General features: G+C 37.7%; 1 protein-coding gene across 1 annotated transcript in view; it reads left to right on the top strand.

Annotated features, from left to right (window-relative positions):
• LOC135221821 (GTPase-activating Rap/Ran-GAP domain-like protein 3) overlaps nucleotides 1-18,753 on the top strand; it is a 967,251-nt gene that overhangs the window by 895,229 nt on the left and 53,269 nt on the right. Inside the window, 2 exon segments of the mRNA XM_064259719.1 lie at nucleotides 11,485-11,565; nucleotides 12,668-12,766. Of these exon segments, the coding sequence (XP_064115789.1) occupies nucleotides 11,485-11,565; nucleotides 12,668-12,766 (180 nt within the window).

Below are 18,753 nucleotides of genomic sequence, written 5' to 3'. Positions count from 1 at the left end.
CGATCGGTATATATGGCCCTGACCTGCTACCTCGGTGGCCGCGAGGTCGATTAGCCGTTGGTCCCGTTGCTGAATAACCACTGGTTCCATGCAAAGTAAAAACACCATACAAACAAAACAAACTACTCGCAACCTTCCATCTACATCCAATGCAATTTCTCTTACTTCTATCCTGACTAATCTGCAAAGTTAAGTATATCTTAGTTTAACCAGACCACTGAACTGATTAACAGCACTCCTAGGGCTGGCCCGAAGGATTAGATATTTTTACTTGGCTGAGAACCAGTTGGTTACTTAGCAACGAGATATACAGCTTATTGTGGGATCCGAGCAACATCGAGAAATTAATTTCTATCACCAGAAATAATTTACTCTGATTCCATGTTGGCAGAGCGGGGAATAGAAGCCGTACCATGAGATCGGTAGTCGAGCACGTAACCGACTCGTCCAACGAGAAACTAGAGCTATACTAATCGACAGAGATGTTTAGATCGTCATGTGAACCTAGTTCACCCATGACTCGATACACTGATGCACCAAGCATAATTATATATTATGTGTGTGTGTGGTCTTACCAATACGATTCTCAGCCCTTGTTTTTAGCAGGAAGTTACCATATCATATTCACATCAACCGTGCATCTATCTAGGCCAGTCCGTTGCGACGCTCCTGATTGACTGTCGATAAGCCAATCAAAGGGCTGGAAACTCTTAGTCTCTCTCGAGAGAGTTCACATAGGCAGGATGTATGAACCACTTCTCCTGAGGGATAAGATTTTCAGGAGAGGTGGAACATACATCCTGCCTATGTGAACTCTCTCGAGAGGCTGACGTTTCCAGCCCTGTGATTGGCTTATCAACAGCCAATCGAGAGCGTCGTAAGGGACGGGCCTAGACACCAGATGCATGGTTGATGTGAATCTATTAGTATAGCAGCAAGCCTCGAGTAGCCAGCAGCTAGAGCCGATTAATTACCTGAACAGCAGTGCACCGCTCAGGTCAGCAGAGGTACTTAGGCTTTAACGGAATGGAATCTCGCAGCACTATTATTATTATTATTATTATTATTATTATTATTATTATTATTATTATTATTATTATTATTATTATTATTATTATTATGTATATATATATATATATATATATATATATATATATATATATATATAAAGCCATATTGTGAGCCCATTTACTAATCGTGCTGTGATAATTTCGAAGCTATTTCTCATTGCATTTCAGAAATAAATTGTTCACTCAGTTACTACCAGACTCGCAAGGCAATAAGTATTTTAAATTGCTTAGCTTTTAGAAATAAAAACGCGACAGAGGCCGAAGCATAATGCTGAAAAAAATTGAATTTTTTTGCTGAAGGTATAGACCAAAAAAAAAAAAAAAAAAAAAAAAAAAAGTCGTTATACACCAAAATATACTCCTATAGTATTTGCTCCGCCTGAATCGGTTTTGTGTTCGCTTGAACTATTCGCTGTGGGAATTTGGGTATCTTTTCGTTATATTCTCTCTCTCTCTCTCTCTCTCTCTCCTCTCTCTCTCTCTCTCTCTCTCTCTCTCTCTCTCTCGTTGCCTTGATCTTCACAGATTTTCTGGCTATGGTATGTGCTGTTTGTATTGTTGTTTGTAGAGCAGAAATATATATATATATATATATATATATATATATATATATATATATATATATATATAGTATCGTATATGTATGTGTATATATATATATATATAATATATATATATATATATATATATATATATGATATAGTGTGCATACGTATAATGTATATATATAAAAGACATCACTTCCACCATTCTCCCATAATTGCTCAATCGTAGGTGACCTCCTGTGCAGGTAATTTCCTGCGTGTATTTCTCCCTATTAGCGTATCAGATTACTTATTTAAACTGTCCCATTCACCTTTTATCTTGTAGACTTACCTTCTCATATCGTCTATTCATCCCTTTTGAAGTCTTTTCCTCCTTTTTATATAATTATATATATATATCCTATATATATATATATATATATATATATATATATATATATATATATATATATATATATATATATATATATGTTTGTGGGCGTGTGTTTTCTACCCGCTGTCTTGCTGTGAATGGATACCATCATCAGCTGGTGTAAAAACGTGTATTCAGAACTTTGAAACCTCTTTCCCTATATATGCATGTATATATATATATATATATATATATATATATATATATATATATATTACTACATGTATATTTGCTGTTTCTCAATTTGCTCTACCCAACCTTTTTCGCCCGTTCTTTTAATTCGTGTGCGTGTGTAGGCGTGAACCCGCTAGCTCTGACCGGTAGCGCTTTTAAATTAACCTTTATATTCTAGCGTTCTGGCCTGATATTTTGGCCTAGCTGGTAGCGGAATACTTATCTAAGTTCATTCGTCAGTGCTGTGGCGGAAAAAAAATCAAAGCTTTTTTTTTACACCAACCTTTTATTTATTTTTTTTTTCTTTTACCATTTTCCATTTTTTCACGTTTTTCTTTCATTCATTTTTGCAACATTATTCCTGGTAACTGTTAAGGTATGTGATACTCTTAATTCGTGGAAAAGTAATTTTGATCGAATGCAAATTCGTTTATGCATTGTATTTTTTGTGCACTAAATATGTGTTCTACGATAGATTGAATCTGCTGGATTTTATAGATGAGTTATCTGTTGAAATACTAATGATTTAACCTACGTAAATACCGAATTATATCATATCTGTAGGGGCGGGGTCATTCAAAATGTATATGGAGCATTATAGAATGCTCAGATTTTACAAGTATAATGTAGACAGATTTTGAGTGACAAAATGAGTCCATACATCATAATTTAAATGCGAGATTCATATTATTCATTCGCACCCTAAATCTGTTATAAATTGTTAAGTGGAGTAAGGGCTAGATTGCATTAAATAATAAATGAAGTAATGGCTAGTATAGACTGCAAAGCAACGGTCACGAGTCCCATAAACAGATTTGTTCCCATTAAATCGAACACATCGGAATTGCATTCGTTTGAATCTTGGCGTTTCTCCCTCGTAGACTTTCAGGCCCAAATGCTTTTCTTCCTGGAGCCATTTATGTACGTAATTTCAGCGCGTTGTGAAATGGCCGCTCGCACTCCTAAATTAAAATGTTTTTAATTGGGCTGAATACCATTGATTGCCGTTTCTCGGTTCCCTCCCCCCTCCTTTTTTTCTTTTTTTTTTCCAAATCCCTACAGCGGCCAACCTTAACTTGACGAGAGCGAATATTATGCAAAATTATTTCGGTACTAAAATGGCAAGCAGTGCCGGTTATGCATCAGTTCCCCCACCTCTCGTCGCTGGGTGAGCGTCCTCAACATCTTTCCATTTTATAATGATAATAATAATAATTATAATAATAATTATAATTATAATTTCATTTATAATAGTGAAGCCGTTATAGTTTAGATGGGAATTGAAAAATGTTGAAATAATAATAGTAATGATAATAATAACAATATTAACAAAGATATTGTACTGTAATTGTGATCTGGAAAATGTCGAAAAAAGTGGAAATATGCAACTCGTTGCTATTTTGACGGCTGTTTGTCATTTTGATTCAGAAGTTTCTGGCTTTTGTTACATCGTTATTATTTTTATTATTTTGGCAGTAACCTTTCTTTTAAGCATATTTTATTGAATTTAATTGCTACAATGACGTTCAGCTTTGAGTAACAATATCAGAAAAATAGAAAAAGATTTAAGCTTAATGGCATTGTAGCAGCAATTAAATTCAATAAAATATATTTTATCAGTATTTTCATTATTATTAGTATTATTATTATACTGTGAGATATCTGACAAAATCAGATTTCAAAATTCGTGCCTTTAAAAAGACTTTGAAACGTAGCGAATCATGTGACTGTTTCATATAACAGTAGAACCCTATGAAACCCTCTGGAATATTGATTCCTTTAGTTGTAGTGGTATGAAACACTCTGGAATATTGCTTCATTTAGTTTTTGTTTCATGAAACCCTTCGGAATATTGACTCATTTATTTGTAGTGGTATAAAACCCCTCTGGAATATTGACTCATTTACTTGTAGTTTTATGAAACCCTCTGGAATATTGATTCATTTACTTGTAGTGGTATGAAACCCTGTGAAATATTGATTCATTTAGTTATAGCGGTATGAATCCTTCTGGAATATTGATTCATTTACTTGTAGTTTTATGACCCTGTGAAATATTGATTCATTTAGTTATAGTGGTATGAATCTTTCTGGAATATTGATTCATTTACTTGTAGTGGTATAAAAACCCTGTGAAATATTGATTCATTTAGTTATAGCGGTATGAATCCTTCTGGAATATTGATTCATTTACTTGTAGTGGTATAAAACCCTCTGGAATATTGATTCATTCAGTTGTAGTAGAATGAAACCCTCTAGAATATTCATTCATTTAGTTGTAGCGGTATGAAATTCTATGGAATATTGATTCACTTAGTTGTAGTGGTATGAAACCCTCTGGAATAAGCTACAAGACAAAAATCCTGTGAATTTGCATGCCGTGTTACAAGGAATTAAACTCCAATATATAAAAACACATTACCCTAATGAAATGCAACAATAATGAAAGGTTTAGTCAACAATAAATTGGACTCTACAAGCAATACCTCGAAGTTATCGCCATGTCAGCAAAATTCCCCCCCCCCCCCCCCCCCATTTATTTTTCTAACCAAGTGCACCCAGGAACAAGTCTATTTAACGTACATTAAGCATTCACAAAAACTTTGGTAACGTGACTCCAGTTCGACCTTACAATTAGATCGTTTACCGCCCCAGTCCCACCCTAAGACCTTCGCCTTGGTTCATAATTTAATCCTTCAATTAGCGCCATCGAGACTTTTTGCATGACCGTGAGTCTGGCAACCTCATCCCATAAATCAGCTGTTGGAATCAAGAAAGGGGACTTTAGGATTCATTGGATAATAATGAGGGCTGAGTAGTTGTCAGTGTAAATGTGTTTGTGTCTGATGGAGAGAGAGAGAGAGAGAGAGAGAGAGAGAGAGAGAGAGAGAGAGAGAGAGAGAGAGAAGGTGGGTGACTGTGCTGTTTAAAACGTTTCAAACAGAGTTGTGTGTGTATCTCTCAGAAAAACGGTGTATCAGATGGTAAAGCCACATCATAAAATGTTGATTAGCTTAAGATTAAATTGCCTACACTTGGGCAGTTTTCCAGTCGGATTGTTTTGTAATAAAAGAAAAAAAAGTTTTTTCTGGGGGGGGGGGGGGGGTTGGCAGTTGTGATTGCATAATAACGCAACATGCCATAAAAACCATTGGCCCGATTCTCGGAGGCAATTAAGATGTCTTGACGATAACGACGTAACGCTAATTATCAACACTTTTATGTTAATAAAGGCCTTATTATTTTGTTTTTAATTTTCAATCCTTGGGAGGGCTTGGTTTTATTCATATATAGAAGGCCGTTGTTATTGTCGTTGGGAGGTGGTACCCAAGCGACAAGAGATGTGTCTGTCCAGCGTGCTATTAATTACTGTTAAAATTCCTATTATCTGTTGATTCATTATTTTATGCGCAATTATTCTGTTTATTATTTTGAATGTATTGTTATTGATTAATATATGCAATTTAACCGTACGTATTGGTGTGTTTGCCGTCTCTTGCCTAGTGGTTTGCCTTTTTTTTTTTTTTTTTTTTTTTTTTATAGAGGAATAAGGTGTGTCTCATCGATAATTCCATGAACAACTCGTTGTAGTGTTTATAAATTTAGTAAATATAGAGTCTTGTTCCAACATAGTGTGCAACTGGTTCCATTCTATCCCATATGTAAAGGGAAAGAATTTTAAGCTCAAACAATCTCCAAATAGCGTTGTGTCAAATTTCATTATCAAATTAATAAAATTCATTGAATCTTCCTTCGGTAACATTGAATCGTGCGATACGCTTATAAACATAATTACTATAGTTTATCAACAAAATGTTAATTTTACCCCCCATTGAAAATGTTTTACTCGCCCTTTCCAGATTTCTTATTTTCTCGTTTTTTTTCCAATTTTCAGGGAATTTTGTGGAAGTGATTAAAAAGAGAGAGAGACAGAGAGAGAGAGAGGGAGGGAGAGAGACTATTGCAGCAGAAGTAACTTTTTCCTCTTCTTTAGATTAATCAGCCTCAGAAGTTTGAAAAATAAGATAAAAGTAATTATGCTTCTATAGCGTTTGACTCAACTTTGACCTTAAAGGAACGTAATTTAATTTAATACCGGATTACTCTCTTCCTTTAGCCCACAAATTTATTAAACCAACGATTGAAATTTTACCAAATATCCTGAGTAAACTATTGTAAGTAAGAAAATGAAATACAGTTCTAAAGAAGCAGTAATTGACCCTATCAACAAAATCGTCAGAAAGTAAAACGATTAGATATTTGAAGGTAAACATAATTCCAATGACCCACAAAAAATCGAAGCGATCAAGTAACTGCATCGCGCGCGGCGGTGGCAGTTTTGATGGGCGCGCTAGCGAGGTTTTTTCCGGGAGGCCATTTCGCCGCTTTTGAAGTAATGAAGCGACAATATAATCGGCTTTGCAGCTAAACATGAAACAGGCTGTAATACACAGCAAATGCTCTTTTATTTGTTCTGTCGATTAACGTTTAATAGAGAGAGGAAAAAATAAAAAAGCTATTTGAATTTGTTACGACGCCGGCCAATAGTATTAGAGCGTTGTCGTATCCATTATCTCTCTCTCTCTCTCTCTCTCTCTCTCTGGTTATTTTCATCTCGAAGCGTGCAAACTTAACTGTTTTATCTCTCTCTCTCTCTCTCTCTCTCTCTCTCTCTCTCTCTCTCCATGTGGTTATTTTTATCCGAAAGCGTGCAAACGTAACTGTTTTATCTCTCTCTCTCTCTCTCTCTCTCTCTCTCTCTCTCTCTCTCTCTCTCTCTGTGGTTATTTTCATCCGAATCGTGCAATCTTAACCATTATCTCCCCCCTCCCACCCACCCACCCCCAAACCCCACCAATTGCAAAGGATTCCATGATGTGCTTGGTGTGTAATGTGAAATATCAAAATCTCCATGAGTTCAGCGTTATTCATAGGTTGATTAGGTCTCTTCGCTTTTGCAATCGTTGTTAATTCTAGCTCTTATCCAACGCGCCATCTTCCTCCCTGTCTGAACTCATCATCCATGGCCGCCCCTAATCGTCAACGTTTTGAACTTCATGGACCATAAATCATGGACCACTAATGTATAATTTTAAATTTGGTGGACCACTAATATAAATACAAAATATAAAAGTTAAATGCGTTTATATGATAATAATCAGAAAACATTTATTATAGTAAAATGAAATGCACCTATCAAATATAACGAAGTTATAGTTTATTTTAAAAAAAATAAACATCTGAAGTTTTAAGTATTACACATTTTAGTGTGATATTTGTTCCTGTTTGTTTGAAATAAGTTTCCTGATTTTTGGCTCCAATGACGTTACTACGTTACTTCATGCCGAGATCCAAATTTTTAATGCTAAATTGGCAACACTGGGCTCTCGGTCTTCTGTGCAATTTGCATCAGGGTTGCCTGAAATAGGATTAAGAAAACATTTAAATAAAGTCCCAATTTTGCTGTGAATCATCAAAATATTTTCACGGACCACCGGTAGGAGACTTTAGATTCTGAAATGTAGTGGGGGGGTGCTCGACGTTTATTTCAAGTATCCTTTCGTGTGTATAATTCTCTGTTTGCCCATCGTGAATAATGGTCATAATAATGATAGAAAGAAGCAGAATACTAATAGACTGAAAGGTCAGTCAGCTGACTTTCTCTATGAAGGTTCTCTAAGAAGGTAATTAGTAAAGTAAACAAGGCGTGGTCCGGCCTCCAGCTTACTCGGGACGCGTGCAAGATTTTATCCTTGTGCAAAATTGTAAACATTATATGCCTAACTTTTAACGTTAATTAAAATGTGCTAAAATCTGTGGTCAGATAGAGCCTTGTGTCACCAACGGAAATTAAAATGAATATGCTATATTTGATTAGAAGTCATTTTTCTGTACTGTTTAATATTAACATTATTTATTTTTACATATTCATTCCAATAAATTAATCATAAATATCCTATCCTAAAATTCCTGTATCTTTAACACAACGCGAAACACCCTTTTCAGACCTATTTAGGCTCTTCGATAAACCTTTCCTAACCCCCCTCAACAACAAAAACAACAACAAATTATTTTATAGGCTTACTCCCCGAGTATGCGATAAACGAAAGCTTTTCACAAAGATAGCCAGTAAGGTCGAATCTGTAGTATTCTATTGTCCTTCAGTAACTCTTCTCTGTGTCGACTGAATCTTCAAATAAAAGTATGAAGAAGTTTGTCGGTAGCTTGAGAAAATAGAGAGAAGTCAGCTAGGCTGATATCAGCATGACCTCAGTCTGAATCTGCATGCGTTTTGATATGATTGGTGAATGGTTATATTTTCGTAATGTTTCATGCTTGCGTTTGTATGCGGGAACATGAAAGTTTGTGTGGAAATACTCGTCGGTTGATTATATCGTCGCTGCAAATTCTCTCTCTCTCTCTCTCTCTCTCTCTCTCTCTCTCTCTCTCTCTCTCTCTCTCTCTCTCAAGAATTAAACAAAGATTGGGATAACATTTTCGTAAGTGATGACATAAGGGTAAATACGGAGATATTATATAAAATATTGGAGAAAATAGTGGATAAATATATACCGAAGAAGAAAAGTAAACATCATTCATGCATACCAAGAGACAGAAGGATCTTGTTCCAGAAAATCAGAAAGTGGAAAAAAGGTCTTGCAAAAGAAAAAAATGCATGGAAAGTTATAGAACTAAAAAGTAAGATAGAAAATGCAGAACAAAAGATTATACAATCAAAAGAAAATGAAAAACGGGACTTGGAAGAAAAAACCCTATTAAATATCAAGCAAAACCCCAAAACTATTATACTCATATGCGAAGAAGATGAATAAAAGAAGAATAGAAATTAGGCACCTCTGAGAATTTGAAGGGAAATTAACGAATTGAAAAAAAAGGGAAATTGCAACATACTGGCAGAACCGAAAATATACAGAGAGAATTCACCCCTAGAATAGATAATGAAGATAATGATATAGAAGTAAGGGACGAAAATAGTGAATATTTAGCTGACATAGAAATTAATGAAGCTGATATTGTGCAGGCAATTAATGAAATTAAAAATGGAGCTGCTGCAGGGCCGGATGGAGTCCCTGCTATTTTGTTAAAGAAAGTAGTTCATTCTATCGCAAAGCCACTTGCAATATTATTAAGACAAAGTGTAGATACAGGCAAGATTTATGATGAGCACAAATTAGCATATATCACCCCTACTTTCAAAAGTGGATCAAGACTAGAGGCAAGTAATTATAGGCCTGTGAGTCTAACATCACATATTATGAAAGTGTATGAAAGGGTAATGAAGAAAAATATTATGAAACATTTAATAAAAAATAATTTGTTTAATATAGGACAACACGGTTTCGTACCCGGAAAAAGTACACAAACCCAACTGTTAGTCCACCGTGAGAACATATTCAAAAATATGAAAAGCGGAAATGAAACAGATGTGGTTTATCTAGACTTTGCAAAAGCTTTTGACAAAGTAGACCATAATATATTAGCAAAGAAAATTAGAAAACACAATATCGTAGATAAAGTAGGAAGATGGTTAAAAGAATTTTTACACAACAGAAAACAGATAGTTATTGCAAACGATGAGAAATCGGATGAAACCAAGGTAATATCCGGTGTGCCACAAGTACGGTGCTAGCTGCAATATTGTTTGTTATTATGATTGAAGACATAGACAGTAATGTTAAGGATTCGGTAGTGAGTAGTTTCGCTGATGACACAAGAATAAGTAGAGAAATTACTTGTGAAGATAGGAACGCTCTACAAAGAGACCTTAACAAAGTATATGATTGGGCAGAGGTAAATAGGATGGTATTTAACTCTGATAAATTTGAATCAATAAATTATGGAGACAGAGAAGGAAAGCTATATGCATATAGGGGACCTAATAATGAGACAATCACAAATAAGGAAGCAGTTAAAGACCTTGGTGTGATGATGAATAGGAACATGTTATGCAATGATCAAATAGCCATTCTGTTGGCAAAATGTAAAGCAAAAATGGGAATGTTGTTACGGCACTTCAAAACAAGAAAAGCTGAACACATGATTATGCTTTATAAAACATATGTTCGTAGTCCACTTGAATATTGCAATATGATATGGTACCCACACTATCAAAAGGATATTGCACAAATAGAGAGTGTACAAAGGTCCTTTACAGCTAGAATAGAAGAAGTTAAGGACCTAGACTACTGGGAAAGACTACAATCCTTAAAATTATATAGTCTAAAGGAGAGAAGAGAACGCTACATGATAATTCAGGCATGGAAACAGATAGAAGGAATAACAGAAAATATCATGGAACTAAAAATATCAGAAAGAGCAAGCAGAGGTAGATTAATAGTGCCCAAAACTATACCAGGAAAAATAAGGAAAGCACACAGAACATTAACCCACTACGCACCAGCATCGATAATGCAGCGTCTATTCAATGCGTTGCCAGCTCATCTGAGGAATATATCAGGAGTGAGCGTAGATGTGTTTAAGAATAAGCTCGACAAATATCTAAACTGCATCCCAGACCATCCAAGATTGGAAGATGCAAAATATACCGGAAGATGTACTAGCAACTCTCTGGTAGACATTAGAGGCGCCTCACACTGAGGGACCTGGGGCAACCCGAACGAACTGTAAGGTCTGTAAGGTAAGGTCTCTCTCTCGATCTCTGTGTGTGTCGGGAATCTGGTGAATAGTCTACCCACTATCATTCTTTTCTCTCGGCTTTAGTTTCAGCACTCATCATAAGTGAGAGAGAGAGAGAGGAGAGAGAGGGAGGAAGCGAGAGAGAGAGAGAGAGAGAGAGAGAGAGAGAGAAAAGAAAACTGACGTAGCCGACATGTTTTGTTCTAATAATGATTATTCGAAAAACCGTTCCCTCTAATGCCCTGTTTTTTTAGTGTGAATTTAAAATTATTTATTATTCGCCTTTGTATTTGCCATAGTAATTGAGGTGTGAGACAGTGTTCTGTGTCATAAATTTATCTTCATTGACTCCATCTGCTGTAGTTAGACATAGAGAATTTTCTCTCTCTCTCTCTCTCTCTCTCTCTCACACACACTCAAATGATGAGGACCCAGGTTAGTCAATTTTCGGGCAGAAAAGCCTATTTTCGCCACTCCCTCTCACGCAGCTACCCCACCCACCCCCCATACCCCGTTCCACCCTCCTGAAAGGAGATCTGTCTCCGGAGTCGTCCCATTTATTTTATTGCAAAGTTTATATCGTAAGTAACGTGAAATGAGTAATGAGTTTGCTCTCTTATTTCCAGACTATGTTGAACAGGCGAGCCTTCAGCGACGTTCTCCCAGATCCGCCAAGATCATCAAGAAGGAAAGAGGAAGCCAGACAGGTGAGTGAGATGCCCTCTCTCTCTCTCTCTCTCTCTCTCTCTCTCTCTCTCTCTCTCTCTCTCTCTCTCTCTGTCTCTCTGCTGTCAACCAGCCGTCAATTTACGCTTCTTCCTTCCCTGTCTTCCGGTGGGAATTATTTTAATGCTTAATTTGCAAATTATTTATACAGCTCTTCATTCCCGTTAGATGGAGTCTGATAATTTGCATTATATCCTTTGAGGTATTTTCCCCTCATGAGAATACTCTGTTTTTTTCCATCTATCCATCCGCCTGTGGTGTTTGCGCATTGTAACACTGCGTCCCGGGCTTTAAATAATATTCTATTTCGAATATTAACGGTGTAATTCGCATGCAGTAAATTGTTAAAACACTTCAGTTGCAAATGTACACCCAGATATCCTTTTATTTACCTAAAACTTTGACATAGCGTAACTATTCAAAGTCCCGGACGCAGCGTTACCATGCGCGACCACCACAGGCGGATGGACAGATGAAAAAAAAAACAAGAGTATAGGTGTTTTCTGTTTACTTGGCTACTGTGCTGTTGTCATTGGGCAGTTTTCTCTACGAAAGCCCTCTCGTCCACCACTATAGTTGTCAAGTTTTAAATAACTTCTTGGTTGTATACAAGCATATTGTAACTGATAAACGAGAAATAAGTGATCTCTTCTTTCTGAATTTCTCTTTACCTTCTGTTACTTCTTTCTAAATAACACCATATCTTTTTGAAGGTTGAATTTCAAGTCATTGGCCCCTGTGGCCTTGTTCCTTATGAATAGGGTTCATCTCCTGAATAGTAATAATGATCATAATAAAGATAATATTTACGCCTTTTGTTGTTATCGAATAGCATTAAGTGCTCTAGGTTCGAGGCTACTCAAAGATACTTGAAGATAGTCCATCGTGTCATTATACACGTAAAATTTATTTAATAGTGACCTGTATGCATAACGAGGGCCACTCGTAAAACAATTAATGACAATATTAGTGCAGTGTTTACCTGGTGATATTGAACACTTCATGTATTTTTTTTGTGTGTGCATATATTCCCCTCGACCGAGGTTGCGGCCTCATATTTTACGTATGTTTCTTCTTCGGCAGGTGGAGTTTGTGAGGTTCGGCCAGGCACTCAAGCTGGACACGATCGTCAAGGGCGACGCCCCTACGTCCTTGGCCACGACGGGACTCTTCAAACGGACGGTAAGTGTCTTTGGATGGGACACGTCGTGCCGAAGGAACGGTGCCTTTGCGTTCCTTCGGCAAAGTGCGTTTTGACAAACTGGGAACAAAAATCTTCGAAAGGGACTCGTCCCGCCGTAGGGACAGTGATTTTCCAAAGGAAAGGTCGCGTCCCGATGAGAAGCAAGGGCTCATTTGGCGAAAGTGTGGATGATTGGGCGGAGGGGCGACCTCCGGGAAGAGAAATGCTATAGTAGATCCACATCAACCGTGCATTTGACGTCTAGGCAAGTCCCTTACGACGCTCCTGATTGGCTGTTGATAAGCCAATCACAGGGCAGAAACTCTTTCGAGAGAGAGTTCACATAAGCAGGATGTATGTTCCACCTCTCCTGAAAGACGTATCCCTCAGGAGAGATGAAGCAAACATCCTGCCTATGTGAACTCTCGAGAGAGAGACTGAGAGTTTCCAGCCCTGTCATTGGCTTATCAACACCCAATCGGGAGCGTCGTAAGGGACTGGCCTAGACGTCAAATGCACGGCTGATGTGAATCTACCATAGCTACCTAAGTTTCAGAGCACTTGAGGATTTTAAAAAAAAGTGCCAAGTGGTGCTAGCGGTCTGTAGTACTATACCTGTAGGGGAAAACGAGGAAAGTTCTGCTCTTGGCTGAACACCTTGGAAAGGAGAAAAGGGGTGTTAGGTGTCAAGACAACTGACGGTTAAGGAGAAATGGTCGTTAATTGATAGCACAACTCTAGGGAAAAGCTTTTTAGATGGCAGGACGGTTTCGGGGCAGTGTTGCCAACCATCATAGAGCTCCTTACCCTACTTAGGCACTGAAATTACCCTATTTTCAGTCATTGTACCCTACAACGCCCGGCCTTAAGATGTGAATATTAATAACTTTTTTGTTCATTGGTTTCTTTTTGATAAAATACAAGACAAGCATCTTGAAATTAACCTACATTTTGCTCAGATATCGTGACGTTACCCCGTCACCCTACAGATTTGAGGCTGAATTACCCAATGCATAGGGTAATTACCCCACGGTTGGCAACTGTTTCAGGGAGAAGGAAAAGGTGCGTCGGTTGAAGATTAGACAGAAAATTGCTGAAAAGTGGTGTTAGTCGGGAGGAAAAGGAGGCGAAAGAGCCTAGGAATTAGAGAGGATGTGTGATAGGCTTATCTGTGTATGAATGTGTAAGTAAAGTATGAGTAGCAGTGGCACGTTATAAAATGGTTTGAAGATGATGTATGGCTGATATTCGAAATCCAAGTGACTGGTTAAGTGTGTTCGTTAGATGCTTTACGATATATCGACTGATATGTAGATTTTAAAGGCACAGACAAACCAACCGGGGTGTGAATGTGTGTAAGATGAATTATTGTGTAGAATAGATTTCATTGTCATTTTTAAATTATGAACTAATTTGACTTTTAAAGTTACTACAAAGTAACATTTTTAACATTTAGTATTTTTAACATTAAGTAGTAATACACAGGCACCTCCGGCCTATAACGGTACTTCAAAAAGATGAGTCACAGAAGGTAGTCGGGATGTAGAAATATAACAAAATATATATACACCCTTAAAATTGTTCACTCTTAGTTACAATGCATGAAAGACCTCCATTAAAAGAGAGAGAGAGAGAGAGAGAGAGAGAGGACGAATTCCCGCCAAAAGTGAACGGTAGAGGAAGAGGCGCCTCTGTGCGTCATGTCTGCCATACATCCGGGAGATAAATGCCGCAACTTGCGTCGTATATCGCAGGCTCACACAAGTTGTTATCACTGCAGTGAAGAATAAAGAGGCCTTTGGGGAATGTCTACTGTTGCACCGTGATGGAAGGAATACATTTTACACTTGCGCCTCCTCTCACGCTGGTGATTTCCCAGGATTTCACGGCTGCCGTTTCTGCTCGTTTAGGATTCGTCTCGAATCTCGCTTCTTCTTCTTCTTCGTCTTGATAGGCCCTTTTGGCTTTGCGGCGTTCAATTTGGTTCCATGAGATAAAATCGTCTTAGGTTTACTTAGGCATTATTTCTCTCTCTCTCTCTCTCTCTCTCTCTCTCTCTCTCTCTCTCTCTCTCGAGGTGTATCTTTTAGTCTTTTATGAATGTCGTTTCTAAAGGACAGCTCAAAATAGCAAAATAGGGACGTTTTAGAGTCGAATATGGCTGAAAGGCCACTGATATGGAAATAGCTCGCGTGCTCTGTTGGCTTCATTTGTAACAAAGTCGTCGTTGCTGTCACCGATTGCTAATTGATATTGCAAGCACCGGTAACGTTTCGTATACAAAAATCTAAATCGGTTGCCTCTTTGAATTTGCATGCAATCGTAAAAAGATAATGTAGTTTTTCAGTTAAAGAATAAATGGAAAATCAGTGAGTGAAGACTAAGGTCTATTTGTAAAATATAATTTTCTTAAAAATTTTTTTCGTCTTTTACAGTAAAAAGTTGGGTAAATAGTTTCCTCAAAAAAATTATAGCAGTCTCTCTCTCTCTCTCTCTCTCTCTCTCTCTCTCTCTCTCTGCCAGATTTAACCTAGAATTGTTTAAATTCTTACAGGAACAAAAACCAGAAGCTTAGCTTAGCCCTTTAGCCCCAAACAAAGACTTAAGAGTGACTAAGCCAAAGCCAAGCTTAGCCATCCCCTCCCCACCCCCCGTCTACAAGCACTTCTTAAAACCCCCAAAATAAGTTAGAAGTAAATACAAGCCACAATTAGATATAGCAAATGTAACTCAAATTTGTATCAGACCCGAAAAAGGTATTGTTCGATGAACCAAAATTTGGGAGATGAGACCCCCTTCTGGAGTAAGTTCGAAAAAATCTATTAATTCTGATTTTCCCTTAGTATTTTAGAAAATATTTTGAAAAGTAGCTAAAAGGAAAAATGATTATTTTTATCATAGAATGCCTGGAAGTGAGCTAGTATTTAAATTGCCGCCCCCCCCCCTCCCCCAAACAGAGAGAGAGAGAGGAGAGAGAGAGAGAGAGAGAGCATACCAGTTTGAAAACCTGATGCAAAGCTGATTTTCTTTGAGTCTCTACAGCAGCAAAGGATAAAAAATATCGTAAATACCATCTGTTGGATCTTTAATGAGAGACCACGTCACTTACTAAAATTCTGTGCAAGCCTGGTTTTGTTTGAATGCTTCACGGAGTCGGGAAAGCGACTAGAAAACAGTAGTAGTACTTATTTCAGGTACTCATTCATTCATAATTGAGAAAGAAACACCTGATTAAAAATTCCCTGCCAACCTGATTTTCTGTGAATACTTGATAGAAGAGGAAAAGACGTAAGGCTGGAAATCGGGTTAACTTTAAATGATGTGTTTTTGTATTTGAAGAGAGATTACAAGTCCGGAAATTCTGCTGTTCCTCCTCCCTTTTTATTTCGTATAACGTCAATAAAGATGGCTGGGTATCAGTTTTATTATATCTAGATGGCTTCCCTCTTTGTAAGAAAAAGAGTACTTGGAAATAGTCAGGCGATACCATACATTGTATACAAGCTGACCTACCTATGTATAATTTGTATATAAGCTGACCTACCTATGTATAATTTGTATATAAGCTGACCTACCTATGTATAATATGTATACAAGCTGGCCTACCTATGTATCATTTGTATACAAGCTGACCTACCTATGCATCATTTGTATACAAGCTGACCTACCTATGTATAATTACATTTCCAAGCGTCTAAATGTATACGCCCACGCAAGTGCATCAACGCGAAGTGAGACCGTGCACTGAGGAATATTAGAGAGAGAGAGAGAGAGAGAGAGAGAGAGAGAGAGAGAGCCGGCCAAAGGCTAATGAAAAAGCTCAAGAGAGCTTCCAGAAGCTTCCTCGTAGTCGGACCTCGGAAAGCGCAGGTGTACGGAAGGGCGCTTGAGAGGGGGTTGGTAGTTTGGCTCCAAGGATTAGAGAGGGTCCCAAGAGGTCCTGCGGAGAGGAGGAGAAGTCATTTTGGGAACATAATACCCACTTGAATACCCAATTGGGAGTCCCCACTCGAGGGCTTTGTTTGAAGCAATTGTTGTTGATAAAGCCGAAAATAAGAAATTTTCGATGGAAATACTTTTGATGTGTTGGCTTAGGGTTGCTCGAGTGCCGTGATACAATGAAACAACCTGGGTGTAGGTGCCTAAGTGAACGTATGTATGAATGTATATATGTGTATAGATACTATATTGCTACGTAATTGGTTGATGTGTTTGTATTTAGCTACGTACTGTGTAGCAGTCAACAACTCTCTAATCTCTTAGTTCTCCATCACATGTGTATTTCGAAGCCTCAAAAAAATTATCTTTGGAAGGAAGGGACTTTGATTTAGACTGCAACTTAAGATACCAAATCCCCCAAAATTTCGTATAAGTTCCTAACAATTTCTATAACACAGATTACTAGCCAAAATTGGTCACTGAGATTTGTGGTAAAGCTTTGCTACGTTATGTCATTACCTTGAATGCAAATTTTATTGTAATTTCCAAGGTCCTTTAAATATACTCGGAGAGTATATTTAAAGGGCCTTGGTAATTTCTTTAGCCTTAAGCTTTCAAGATGACGAACAAAATTATTGTAGAGTTGGTGTCTAGCATTCCTTTCGGAGGCAGTATATTAGACTGCTGCCATGAATGATGTAGTATACGGGCTGGAGATTTCAACCTTACCGAGCGAGTACACATGGACTATTTTAGTTTGGGTCATCGTTGTCGTATTCAATTTCGTAGCATTGAGAGAGAACGTCGTATTTCGTATGCTAGCTTTGTGTCCACTTTATTCATCAAGAACCTAGTAGGTGTTTCATGGAAGCAGGTAGAGAAATCTTGATATCCTGTATTGCATAAAAGAAGATTAATTAACTTTATTTTCCCTTGAACAGGAAGGGCGTCCTGTTTTCTCTTTATGCACATGGGAACTTTGGGTCCCTCTCTGAAGCAAGTTGATTCTGGGCTCTCTTTGTGCAGAAATGGGATTCTGCATTGATTGTAACGAAGCATTGGGAATCTGTTCCCTGATATGTGTCAAAGGGATTCTTGTGTAGGTGTGTGTGTGTCTGTGTGTGGCATTTATATAGCAAACGAAGGATTTCTGTATTTTCAGTTATATAGCAAGTTGATTCTGTGTTTCCGTAATGTACCAGTTGGGGTCTTGTGTATCCTATTATGCAATATCTGCAGAGTAGCTCTATATTTTGCTCTTAGGCAGCAAGGAGATTCGGTTGTTATTCATTACCTCAAGAAGGTCCTTTCTTGCCTATATAGAAGAGGACTGTTTGTGTTTCTTCATAGTGGAAATTATTCGCCCTCGCTTACTGCAGCGAGGAGTCCTTCAAAGGAAGAGGAAAATGAGAAAATGTCTATTTCATTCCTTTTCTCCAGAAGTTAATCCGAGTGTTGTCGAAGTATATGTAGGAAGCGAGGATGATAAGATGAACCTTTTTTCGTATAATGTTTTCCTTTTCATAGACTTCATGTGATATTGAGACACTTTTTTTTCATTTACTGATTCCAATGAATCGTCAGTTACAGAAGACCTTCTTGATCTGGCTGTATGTCAGGTTTTGGGATTCTTTTCTGCTTCTGTTTCCCCATTTTCTCACGCTCTCCCATCCTTCAACAGGTATATGCAGTGGTTACCAACGTGGGGTGTATGCGCCCCAGGTGGTAATTTGATATTTAAGGGGCTGGCCAATTCGAGAATGGTTAAACCAAGTTAACATCCACCTCGTGTATATATAAAAATTGTACAAGGTGTTCATAAAGTCCTAGTACCATTACAAGTATTTTTTACTTTTAATGGTACTGGGACTTTACGGACACCCTGTATATCACCACAGGGTGCATCGGGGTTCTAGAGGTGATTAGGTGGGGGCATGGCCAAAGAAAGCTTGGTCTAGATGCTTCAGGTTCGGGGCTCCCAACCCCTTCTCTTCTTTTTTCCCCTTACCTTTCAGTTTCCCCATTTCCCTTTTTACCCGTCCTCGCT

The sequence above is a fragment of the Macrobrachium nipponense genome, chromosome 3, assembly GCF_015104395.2.
Source record: "Macrobrachium nipponense isolate FS-2020 chromosome 3, ASM1510439v2, whole genome shotgun sequence".
NCBI classification, from domain to species: domain Eukaryota; kingdom Metazoa; phylum Arthropoda; class Malacostraca; order Decapoda; family Palaemonidae; genus Macrobrachium; species Macrobrachium nipponense.
The sequence above is the reverse complement of the archived record's forward strand: the minus strand, read 5'-3'. Positions and strand labels throughout refer to the sequence as shown.